This window comes from Fulmarus glacialis, unplaced genomic scaffold (assembly GCF_000690835.1).
Source record: "Fulmarus glacialis isolate BGI_N327 unplaced genomic scaffold, ASM69083v1 scaffold12161, whole genome shotgun sequence".
Lineage (NCBI taxonomy): Eukaryota > Metazoa > Chordata > Aves > Procellariiformes > Procellariidae > Fulmarus > Fulmarus glacialis.
The window spans coordinates 1,631-14,035 of NW_009193446.1; the positions used below are offsets into that span (position 1 = coordinate 1,631).

General features: G+C 48.5%; 1 protein-coding gene across 1 annotated transcript in view; it reads right to left on the reverse strand.

Annotated features, from left to right (window-relative positions):
* Nucleotides 1–2,054: 2,054 nt before the first annotated feature.
* SLC26A9 (solute carrier family 26 (anion exchanger), member 9) overlaps nucleotides 2,055–12,405 on the reverse strand; it is a 13,430-nt gene continuing 3,079 nt past the window's right edge. Inside the window, exons 6-20 of the mRNA XM_009587461.1 lie at nucleotides 11,942–12,094; nucleotides 11,476–11,558; nucleotides 11,044–11,191; nucleotides 10,196–10,309; nucleotides 9,662–9,739; nucleotides 9,225–9,320; nucleotides 6,818–6,924; nucleotides 6,179–6,248; nucleotides 5,844–5,936; nucleotides 5,287–5,403; nucleotides 4,426–4,743; nucleotides 4,141–4,195; nucleotides 3,591–3,736; nucleotides 2,733–2,810; nucleotides 2,055–2,102 (exon numbers count right to left, since the gene is read on the reverse strand). Coding sequence (XP_009585756.1) covers nucleotides 2,055–2,102; nucleotides 2,733–2,810; nucleotides 3,591–3,736; nucleotides 4,141–4,195; nucleotides 4,426–4,743; nucleotides 5,287–5,403; nucleotides 5,844–5,936; nucleotides 6,179–6,248; nucleotides 6,818–6,924; nucleotides 9,225–9,320; nucleotides 9,662–9,739; nucleotides 10,196–10,309; nucleotides 11,044–11,191; nucleotides 11,476–11,558; nucleotides 11,942–12,094 — 1,704 coding nt within the window. The remainder of the gene's footprint in view (nucleotides 2,103–2,732; nucleotides 2,811–3,590; nucleotides 3,737–4,140; nucleotides 4,196–4,425; nucleotides 4,744–5,286; nucleotides 5,404–5,843; nucleotides 5,937–6,178; nucleotides 6,249–6,817; nucleotides 6,925–9,224; nucleotides 9,321–9,661; nucleotides 9,740–10,195; nucleotides 10,310–11,043; nucleotides 11,192–11,475; nucleotides 11,559–11,941; nucleotides 12,095–12,405) is intronic.

The window sequence follows — 12,405 nt, forward strand, 5'->3', positions numbered from 1 at the left end:
ATCTGGGAGCTGTAGGAAAGCCCCACTTTCTCTCCTCAGAAAGCCTTCTAGCAATCTGCTAGTGAATCAGCTCAATAATGTATATGTACTTCAAAACTGTACATTAAAGCTTGTTAATATTTTTAATATCTTAGAGTAATAAAATAGAAATAACCTTTAAAAATATAATTTACTTTCATTATTAAGGCCACTCTTTATTTTTTGCATTCATGGAAAGATAACAGACTGTCCAGTTTTACTTCCATTACTGTTCACTTTTTCTGTTGACTTTTGCATTTTATCCCAGTGCTGGAAATACTTTGTAGGAAGATTTGAAATTCAAACAAAAGAATTGCAGTTGAAGACATACAAGTACATGTCTTTATGTTAAATATTTTATAACCTTATTTTCATAAAAGCCATGTTTGAGGTTGAAATGCACTGAAGAAGGGTCCCTTTAACCCTTGGCTTACGCTTAGATTTTTCAGGCTTTATATTGTCATCTTGTCATTACTGTCACAACATCAGCACTGGGTAAGAAAGGAAGGCATCAGAGAGGGAAACTAAAATAGCAGTTGTTATTAGCATCACTCAAATATAAAAGAATGTCAGACTTTTGGAAATGATTAAGATCTCAGCTGTCTGTCTCTGGGTTAGTGAGGCAGGCTTGTTAGCCTGAGAGGTAGATGGTCCTGGTAGCATCAGTCTGTGGTGAATTTTAATGAAAATCATCAAACACGTAGTAGAGAATTCTTATGGAAATATCACACACTATACAAGAGTTGTCTCTTTTTGCAAAAGTGACCATTTGAGAGCTTGTCACCAGAAGCCCTGCATAGCACAGGGTGTGACTTGGGCTGTTCCCTAGTTGCAGGCATAAAATACACTCAAATTTCAGTTTTACTGCTCTGGATCGATGGCATCATGAAAACTGTGCAGAAAGGGCTTCCTTCTCTGTCCCTGAATTTGCTACTTGTGATCAAAATGATTTGGGAAAAACATCTTTCCCCAGAGCATTCATCCATGTTCTGGACTAAATCTTTTAGTTGCTCCAGTCAGCAAGAAGATGGGAAGAGTCAGAACACCCTTGGGATGAATGCTTTCATGCCATTCACAGTCTAAGAACCTTATCTGAAGCGCCGTTCAGTCAGCAGAAAAGATCCCTAAAAAACTTCAGAGGGTATTTGAACTGCACCCCAGGTCTTTTGAACACGTCTCAACCTGCTGGGCAGGCAGGACAATATGTGCATATAACACACAGTAACAAGGAATTCTTATTTCTGATTAAAAACTAGTCCTATTAGTAAGAAAAAAAAATGTGATCCAGAAAGTAGCCCTACTGAGACAGAGTACCAAGGTCTTCAGGGTATCAGAAATACAGCAGTGGATTGAGGCAGTGGTTTCTGGGACATTGGGTCACAGAGAGAGCAGTGCAGGGGGTCAGAGAAGAGGGGCCACAGGAAAGGCAGAGGTGGTGCTACTCAGACACGCAGGGAAATTTAGGGGTTTGCATTTACTGTGCAGACACCCCGAAGGTCAGTGCACGTTTTAGAACAACGTTACCTTACAAAGCTGCGTCGCCGCACCTCGCAAGAGTTGCTTTTGCTCGTGAATCAAAGCTGTGAAAGGTTCTTAATATTTGCTTGTATTTCACTTTGTCAGGAAAAAAGGGAGGAGGAAAAAGAAAGAAGGGGGATGCCCAAATTACGTAATGCCTATGTGGGCAGAAGAGTGCGATTGTGTGAGACAAAGGAGACCGCCTGGCAATAATGACTAATCGTCCCATGGTTAAGGCACCTGCTTTCAAACAAACTCGCTTCTCTTCTGTAATTAATGAGATGGCGTTTCCTGAGTTCCTGCTTCCGTAGATTTCTGTTGCCTGCTCCAGAGTCCATTGCTCTGAATACCAGAAGCAGAGCAGGAAGGAGGGAGAATTTTTCAGATCAAGAGGTGTGATGGCCTCTTGCTTTGCAAACTTATTGTATCCCCAGGTAGAAGTGCAGCTCTTCACGAAGGGATGGGAGAGAGGAGTCTGTTCGGGAGGGTTTGCCCGCACGCTGACGCTCCCTGTGCGCTCACAGAGCTGTCTGGGTCTCTGAGTGGAACATGCTTCCAAACATCTCCTACAGGGCACAAAAGGCATGCTGGGTTAGGGCTGATGCCATGGCACAAACCCAGCAATGCAGCTCAGCAGTCATTCAGTCACAAAGAGAAACGCCGCCAGAAACTCCAACCCTTCCCAGCCCTCCTCCACAAGGGAAAGCTGGCGGTGGGGAGGTTGCTCTGCTTCCAGCTGTGCGTGGGTAGCGTGGGGAACGTCAGCATTGGAATGTATCTCGTCCCAAGGACCTGGGTTCAGTGGGTGCAGATCACTTCAGCATTAACAAAGTCTGGCCTGAAAAACTTGACCAGTGACCCTTCTTTTGGGCTTGAGCTAAACCTGGTTCTCCAGGTTCACCCCAGTGCGTGGAGAACACAGGCCTGACTGTGAACCTGGGCTATGTGGCCCAGAATGGATTAAAGGATTCCCCGGTGGGGTAACCTAGCTGCTCCTTCATCCAGGTGCCTGCCAGAGCTCCTCATGACAGGGATTTTAAATTATTTTTGCAACTAACTTTTCAAAGTGCTACTGTTGCTAGCGGTTTGCCTGGCAATGGCACAGGGGACTTCCCATCTAATCAATCCCAACCACGATTTCTGATTTCCACCTTATGTCCACAGCTGAAGAAGTGACCCCTGGCACTAGAACTAACCTCCTCCAAGTTCTTGAACTCTGCACTGCTTTCGTCCACAGGCTCGTCATAGATGGAGAGCTCTGTCTGATTCGGCCCCTGTGCAGGAAAGAATCAAATCCACAAATTAGCAGAGTGCAGGGTTGAAAGAAATGAAAAAAATGACTAAACCAAGCTTAAAACATCACACATGCTCCAAGAGAAATGCCCAGGAAGAAGGGGCACAGAAGGAAACCTGTTTCAATTGTTTATCTCCTGTGACTGAGCTGGCGTTTACATATCTCTCTGCTGAGATATGAGATACCTTAACTTATTCTCATGAGATAACTGGCTACCGCTGCCCTGGTTCCAACTGCAATTATCAAGCAATAAACCAACCCATATTTGGGGAAATAGCCTGTCTGACCCTGTGTTGTCAGCAGGTGCCACATTCCTGCCTCAGCCTTTTCTCCTCCCACCAAGGGAAGCATTCATGGATGCTGGGGCTATTCAAGGACAGGGGCATGTGCTTTGCCTTCATTTCCAAGGGCCAAATTCTGCCTTTGTGTGCAGCTGCATGTTCCAGCCAACAGCAAACTGAGGGCATAGTGCTGGAACAGCTCTTCTGGCTTCTCCAGGCTGGGATAACATTCATCTCCCAGCTCGGAGTTTGCAGAAGACACTTCTGAATTCCCATTGAAATCAATTCAATCAGTACTTGGCCCATATGTGAGAATTAGGAGATGAAATATTTTGTTGGATTTATATCTTTACTGCTTGAGATAAATAAGAAACTTTGTTAGGTGTAGTATTGAGTTGTTATTCTTCTTTTGTGCTGACGCAGTGTGTAAACCTAATAGTACACTGGAGAGCTGGAGAAAGACTGTGGAGTGTATTTACCTCTTCTAAGATGGGCGGGTGGACAACTTCTTTGATATTTGCCAGTGCAAACAAAACAGCATCATGGATCGTCAAGAAGATGTGATTTCGGTCCAGGCCTCCTTCCTCAAAGACTCCACCTGTGCTAATGTCATTGTACACCTGGGCTGAAGAAAGGAGAAGCACATGAACAAGAAGGAAACCAAAGAAAGAAGCCTTTGAAAGTGCACATGGCTAACAGTAGTCCCCTGAGCTAAAGCAAAGCTGGGATGCATAGGGAAGAAGTAGGTTTGCTGCAGAAATTAGAGTGTAGGGATCTATTTTTCCACATGCTAAATGTGGAGATGTTCCAGTCATATCACTTCCCAAATGAAAGGACCTATTTCACACATAGAGAACAGTGTTTCTCTTTCCTTTCTTCTGTTCCCTTCTTTCATCTGTTCTGGTTTGGTCTAACAAAAGGCTGACAGCTCATACAGTTTGCATAAAGAACACAAAAAGATCTCCTGTCTGTCAGGAGCACATAAACGGGGGAAGATCACATGGAAATGTGTTCTTTGTGGATTCTTACCATGCACATTTGCCAAGAACACTTTAATCCCAATCTTCTGATAACTGGAACACAACTAGAAGGGATGAGAGGGGAGAGAGAGGATTAATAACACTGCTGCTCCAGTTTTGTGTTTAGACATAAAGTCTTTTATCCGGGGCTTTACACGTGTCCTGGGGATGCTGAAGGAGAAAGCCACACAAACCTTCTATTGAGGAGAGTAAACATCTTTATCTGAGCTGCCCAAAACAGTAGAAGGTACCTGGGTGATATATTGCTTGGCTATGTTTGTAGTACAGAACTAACCTTGCCCAGTGCTTTTGTGCCCATGAGGTCAACAAAACACACTCCACTCATGTCCAGGATGATAGTGTGACAGCTGACATAGGGCGGTGCTGTCATCATAGGGTCAACCTCTGCTGTAGGCATGACACTGAAAGTGCTTCCTTGCAGAGTAGTGGTGCTGCCCAGCTCACTGGAGGTGTGCACTTGCTCAGCACCATTGGCAGGTGGACGGAACGTGATGTAGGAGATGCTGGCACCATTAGCAGTCGTCTGGTTGTTATTGGTATCTGTTGGAGAGGTGCTTTCAAAGTCTTTCTGGAGCTCTTGCAAAGACAAGGTCTACAGCAAAGCGGAAATGCACAGTTAGGGCAGGGCGCAACTATCAGCACAAAGTATTCAGTGGCATGAAGTGTTTTAATCTGGACTAACTCCAGCCTGATGCTAGACTGAATGTCCCTTGGGGTTGGAGTACATTAGGTTAATTTTAAATTATTCCTGTTCACATGCTTTAAGACTGCTCAGCAATGCAAACCAAACGAAGCTGGGATGACTGGGAAATGTGCTTCAAAAGGGCACTTTTGAACTGAGATGCTGACGTAGATGCATCCTTAGAGAAAGAGGGCCAGCCCAGTTTCTAGCAAATTGTTCACCAAGTTTCCATTCTAGCCATCTCTACGGCTTTCTTGCTCCCAGCCATTTCTAGTTCTCTTGCATCTTAAGGTTTTGGCTATGGGGAGGAATGGAGTCGTGGGTGGGAAGCAAAGAAGGCAAGTGGTGGTAAATGTGGCTGCGAAGACAGTGCAGAAAATCCTATGTCAAGAGGAGCTGTTTGATGGGGACTTGGGGTCTTATTCATCAACACAGAAACCCAAACCAAGTTACCTTGTTTTGCCTCAATAAAAACTTCGGAAGCTTTGTTGGTGGTTGTGCTGTCCCCTTCTCCTGCCGTTTCACATATTTCTTCCTGGCTAAGTACACTTTACCAGGATCCACCCCGGTCTGTGGAAAAGAGAGAGTTTTCGCTGAAAAGGTCTGTTCAGCCCCATAGTCACGGGCTGCTATGTCTTTCTTCCCATTTCCCAGCCTGTGGCACGTGGCACAGGAGGACAGCGCCAGCTGTACACCGGAGTGAGGTGGTCCTGTGGCAACCAAACGTCATCATCTTCAGCACATGCAGGGAGGAGAGACTTGCAGTAGCAGGATGACTCTGCTTTGGCAGAGCTTGGAGGAGGATACCTGCCAGGGTTCAGGCATAAACTCTAAAATCAGGTCTGCAAACAGTCCTGAAGATGAGGGAGAAAAGGATGGAAGAGTAGAGGATGGATGTGACTGTCTTTCCTGATCATCCTAGGCTTAGTTATCTCCACGTAGCAATACAGGAGAGAGCAAGGGCCATTTGGGCTTGGCTGTAAGCAGAAATTTGTTAGGGCATTGCTCACCTTGGCTATAATCTTCTCGCGGAATATCTCTGAGTTGGCAAAATACAGTGGCGAGCAGTAGGTCACAATTTTAATCCCATTAAGTTCATGTACCTGCAACAGAGACAAGAGCTCAAACCAGGCCTGACGGGGTGTGCGTGGGGTGCGGGGTGGCCGGGAGTTTGGGCAGCAGATAACTGGGAAGGTCAAACTGCACAGCAGCTCTCCTGCTACCCCTGAAACAGGCAGCAACCAGCCTCACTGAGACAGAAACATGGACTTGAGTTTCCTTATCACATTGGGTACCAGTGGCAAAGAACAGCATTTTCTCTGAGGATGCTTTAGCTTCTGCTTACCTTGTTGTAGGCTTTAGGATTCTTGTAGATGTCAGTGGAAGTTACTTGGCCCAGGGCAGAGCCGTTACGGCTAGGAGAAAAGAGGTGACCAAAATTAGAGTAAATGTTGCAGGGGAAGAAAACTGCTTTGCTTCACATTCCATACCAGGATTTGAAAATTTGCTTTATGAAAATACTTAGATTTCATCCCTGCGGAGTCTACAGGGCAAAAAAGAGTCAGCAGTTTGAGATCCCAGACTGGGAAATATTAATAAAGGGCTTTGATGGATTAAAAATGGTGTGAAAACTTCACGCCAGTCTCTGCACATATACTCTTTCTTTTTATGAGCAGGATTTTCTGCTGGGAACTATGCAGGTAGCTTTTCGTGCTGAAGTAAATACCTTCAGACTTCCCCCTGCCTTGGGATGTGCACATCGCTAACCGTGCGCAGGAGTGGGAATGCAGGCAGTAAATTAGCGCCTGCCATTCCTGTTTGCACATTCCAGGGGCTGGGGAGGACACCTGCACTCCCCCAGGCTCCTGCCGCACGTTCCTTCGAAACATGGGCCAGAGGTCGGTTATAAAAATAATCTCTCGTTTATCCTGCAACTGGGAGATTTTCTTTCTCTTTTGGTGTTTGTAGCTACACCGGTACTTACAACTGGGTATGGAAAACCACGACCAGCACGGAAAATCCCACGCCCACAGCGACTCCGTAGGGAAGGCTCAGGAAGAAAGCGGACAGGAAGCTCACCAGCCAGACCAACTGCAGAAGGAGAAGAGCGTGGCAGGTCATTTTACTCTACCACGGGCTGGAGCACAGTGATGGATGGAAAATGGCTCTGTGCTGATATTCTGGACCCAAAGAACTACACAGCTGAGGATCAAAAGACCAAGGCCTGAATTCTGCAGCTATTCTAACTATACAGTTTATTGCATGCCTTTGTGTGAAACATCATTGCTGGGAAGCTTGCCAGAAGCCCCAGTTCTTCAGCCGTAAAAGCAGCCAGTGCGTTTCTTCACAGCTGCATGAACACCCGCACCACTCATTCAGTTCAAAAAGCCTATCTAGTCAAGAAAAGGGTCCTGCAGATCAGACCATCTGCTGCTCAGTAACTGCTCCCAGCCCCAGGAAAGCTCCTGCTGTCCATCGGAGCATTTCAGAAGGAATGAGCATCTATCTGAAAACTGTCTGAGCACCTACTATAAACGACCTGAACACAGAGCAGGTTTGATGACAAAGTATGACAGAGCATACCAAAACCTGCTCCACCTCTCAGCTCAGAGCTCTGTCATTTGTCATTTTTATATATTAGCACTGGAGTATCTCCCTCCATATGAAATTAGTTCTGCTTAAACATATAAACCTGCCCTCTGAGAATCATTATCAGGTTATAATAATCCCATTCTCAAGACTGATAAAACCTAACTTTGACCTTGGATAAATCAGGGTAACTTTGATGACTTCAGCATCTTAATTTATATGCATGGTGCTTATAAATGGCAAGTAAGGGCTTCCCTCCATCCAGACTTCACACTGGGCTCTATCTGTGGGGTGATCCCTGCAGTTAGCACTGAAACACAACCAGACTTGAGGTACGAACACCGATGGCCTGACATCACCCAGAAATGGTGTTCCTCTTTTGGGACAGGACACTGAATCTAGTTCAAATTCCAGGGAGATTAAGGTCAAGGGAAGTGCAGTTCACTCCATTGGCATCTGCCTGGTCCCCACGCTCCCTGCACCTGTAGGCTGTCCGTGGTTGATGGTAGCAAGAGCTTTGTTCCAGTAGCTCAGTGGAAACACGGCACAGCCGGGGCAGTGGGTCTGGCTGTGCCGTGGAGGACAGATGATTCACACGGGCCAAACCGAAGAGGTTTTTGACAGCTCTTCACCTCCGCTGCGGTGACCACGTCTGGCAGAGACACACCAGCAAGGCGTTCCCCGGGCAGCACTGTGCATCTCCGCTCAGGTATCTGCCCAGACGTTGGCTGGGGCTGAGGAGCCCACGGGTCCGGTCTGTGCTCCCTTCCGCGAGCTCTGATTACGGGCAGTGACTTCACCTGCCCTCACATGAACTGCCAGAGCCGACCCAGACCTTCCGTCCTACCCACCAGCCACCAGCAGAACCCATTCAGAGATGTGCTTAAATTGCCATAAACAATTCCCAACAGAGAATTGCATCTTCCCGTCAGCGACTTTCCGTCTCTGATGGTTCTTGCCTGCATAACCATGTCAGCTCAGACCTCGCACATCCCTGGTCCGGTCAGTCTGCCAGGCTCAATCCTAAGCATGGACCAATTTTTTTGTAGCGCATGCCCTGTGCTAGAGTGTGCCTTCACGTCATGATACACCCTGTGAGATCTCTGCCTGGACGGCTAACCCATCTCTCCTCTAGCACCTGTTTGAACAGTATTTTGGGAAAGCTCTTGATGACTCAGGTCAGCCCCTTTGGACTCCTGATTTCTCTGATAAGGCAGTTTGTCGGGACCTGACAGGATATTGGCTCGGTGTCCACACACACCACTCAGCCGTGGGAGTCCTGTTCAAACACTGTCTTTTTATGTCAGACATTTCCAAATTCCGTTCTCACTCCCCCGCACCCCCTGCCTGGGTTTATACATCAACCAGTGCCTGGAGTCCTTATCGCTGCGAAGGGCTCTCCTCACCCTGGAGGGCTATTGTGTGAGTTTTTAAGTCATGACTCCTAGATATTGAGCAGGGCCGGTTTGGCTAGTTCTGGGCAAACAGGCTCCCGCAGTTGATTGGCATTTAAACAGAGCAGGTAATAGTTCAGACCTCTCTGATATGTGCGCTAAGCATGAGAGTGCTCAGCTGGGCAGGACAGGCTCTGCCGCTGCTCGGGACCTCCTTGGCGAGGGGTTGGAAGCACGACCACACCGAGAGAGCGAAACCCACCTTCTGCAGGGGACTCATACCGCCCTCCCGCCCCCAAAAGCCCACCGGGCGGCTAGCCTGCTCGCCCTGCCTCTGCCTCGCATAGCCATGGGCTGAGCTGCCAGCCTCGGCAGGCAGATGCCTCCCACCCGTCCCCAGGCACTCACGCAGTCCAGCTTGCTCTTCTTCCACAGGTAGAAGGGATCAGCCAGTTGCTTGAGGGAGTTTTTCAGGTTCACTGCGATGAGGGCTCCCAGGACAGACTGCAGAGGAGAGGGGATCGTATCAGCTAGGATGTGGATGTGCAGCGTGGATGCGCCATGTTTTGCAGCAGATGCTTCTGCAGTGTCTCCCTTCCTTGGTCCAGTTACCACAAGGGAATGGGAAAGGGTGACGCTCACAAAGATCTCACTTGGATCTGAGCATAGTAATTTAGACTATTCTTGCTTCCAGAGACTCAGTGCAGACAGGACCCCAGGCCAGGAACAAACCATGCTGTGCAGCAGTTTGCATCAGGGGTTTTTGGAGCAAGCCTGTGCCTTCGCTTGGCTGTGTGGAGTATGTGACGCAATGGCCTCGCTGTTTGCACAGATGTTTGTGTTACCTTTGGAAGAGGTTCGAGGTAGATCCCCAGAGCCAGCATGGTCACCATAACCACCAAGGCCACGAAGAAACTTGCCACCTGCAAAAAAGAAAGAAATAACTTCAGCAAACATCAGGGTCTTTCTAAACCCCCTCTGGGTCTTTCCTCTCCTGCTGCTTCAGCCAACGGGACAACTGGTCACTGCAGTATTTTATGTGAGCAGACAATTGCCCCTGAGAAACAGGCTAGGGTTTTGCAGATCTCACAGATAACCCTGAACTTCCCTCACGTGGTAGCTCTGCTCAATTGGGGGAGCCAGACTGGGAATGCAGATTTACAGCCCCACATCTGTGACCAATCCAAAGAACCATCCAGGGAACAAAATGGGGCTGGGGAGGGAGGAAATTCTGCTTTAACAGCAGCAGTGTGAAGCACTCATATATGGAGCTTCTCCAGACCTGCAGCAGCGATGTCAGGCTGGCCGCATGCAGCAGCTACAGGGGTTTTGTGGTCAAGTAGGGTCACGTAGGGAAGGGAGGAGGAGGAGGTACTAACTTGTGATTTCGCTCCTGCCCCATCGACGGCGAGAGTGACGGAGAGAGCACAGCAGATCACGTGGATTTTGAAGAAGGATCCAAAGAAGTTGCTGCAGCCCAGGGCCAGCATTTCCTGTGGAGATGGGGGAAGGTGGTCATCAGAAAGGACAGCTGCCCGTCCTGCCCTGCCAACGCATCTGAGCAGCCAGGCAGGAGAGCAGGTGCCCGAGTCAGGGGTTTGGGTGGCCAGGGAAGGGACCTGGGTTCCCTGCAGTGTGTCCCAGACCCTTTCCTTCCAGTAAGAGCAGGGGTGGACTCTGGTATAGCAGGGAAACCTGGAAGCACAATTCCACGTAAACACATTGTCATCTGTTGACACACAAAGGGCAGGGCTTCGTGTGGTATGTGTGGCTGTTATTGAAAGCTGCCACTGTGCCAGTGATGACAAGAGAGGATTATTTAATGTCCTGCCTCTCACAGTATCTAGGTGACACACCAGGAATCCAGGTCTTTCTCTGCTCAATGAGAAATACATGTGCCTCGTTGTGCTCCAGCAACCTGCAAAAATGCCATCTGTGCCAGCACTCAGGGCTGAAGCCTCAGGTCTGGAGGGAGAGCAAAGCAGAGCGCTCAACCTAGGGCTTTCTTCCCTTTTGCAGGCTCTCTCCAGTCCATGGGAGATGGATCTGCTATGTCCTTTCAACCCCCGCATGGCAAGCTGCCACGTGAGCCTGCATGCATGGGAGCAGCACGTCTCTTTTAAGCAGAGCAGTTTGAAAGCTTCCCATTCATGCAGTGAGGTTTTCCTTTCACGCCTGAGAGCAAGGGGAACGGTCCTTGACTGTGTCCTTCCAGACCAAGCATTACCTGGTTGGGGTCCACGTCGTAGCCATGCTTGGCTGCCAGCGTTCTCCCCATGGCTAAGTTGATCACGTAGCTCACGATGGCGAGCGAGAAAGCTGTGCTGATCATGTCTTTCCACTTGTTCACCAGGGGCAGGGTTGGTGCTGGGAACCTGCACTCAGAGCGGAGGCGAGAAGCGGTTGTGACACTAGTATCTGGAGGCCAGTGAAGTGGGTGAGGAGCTTGTGTGTTCAGGAATGACATAATCCATGTCTACACTGTGGACAGCGTGAGTGGATGGTGGCAGTTGTGTAATAGGGTGCAGCAGTGCTGCCTGACAGTCCTGGAAGGGGACTGTCATACAGCAGGGAAGAGTGAGGTGTTTTCCAGGCTGCAGGAGGAAGAGGAAGGAGGAAAATCATCTGGAAGTTGAGTCAGACCTGCACATGCACTTACCCCATGCTGATCTTCCCAACTACTGGCATGCCGTACTTCTCAGGCATGTTAAAGCTGCCAGAGATTGCAGTCGCAACTATTACCTGAAAGTACAGAGAATAAAAATGCAGTAAGCAGAAAGAGCATGAGTTCTCTCAGAAGCACTAAGCTTGCTGTGCTCCTGGGGCTGACAGTAGAAAATTAGTACCAAATTCAGGCTAGGAAAGGAGAGAACCTCCCCAGCAGGAGTTATGTTCCTCATCCTCAGCATCACCAGGATGCAGGTACAGTCTAACAGGGACAAGGTATCCTCCATGAGGATGGCCCAATTTCTGACCCCAAGCCACATGGGGGTCACGTCATATTCACTGTGTAGATGCTCTACGTGATGGGCCCTCTGCGAGCAGAAGTGGGGGTCCCAGGGCTGTAAGGTGAGGGGAGGAACTGTCTCCTGGAGGGTCCGAGGGACAGCTCCTGCGTCACTTACGATGATGATCTCCATGGGGATCGGCATCCGGATCTTTTTCATGTACTTTAGGTTGAGCTCCTTGACAATGATCAGGAGCACAGCACTGACCAAGGCATAGACCAGGGAGGCCACGTTGGTTTTGGGCAGAGCTTTACAAATATCAATGAATGTCTAAAGGGGAGAGAAGAAGAGAAGGTGTCATGGCGAGCCAGAGACTCTGGACAACGTGGACAGCACCATGGAGAACACTTGTTACCATAATCAACTGCAAACACCCTGAGATGTGACGAGTGTGGGAGAAGTGCTAGAAACCCTGCTGCTGAGAGATGAGCAACCAGCCCTGGGTCTGCGCTGTCTGGTTAAATGCAGTCAGCTGCATCAGTGGAGGATGCATCCATGGAAGATGCAGGAAAGCCCAGGAATGGGTAAACCTGCTCATAGGAAAAGTTTCTATTGCTAATAATTGTGCAAGATTCCTGCGG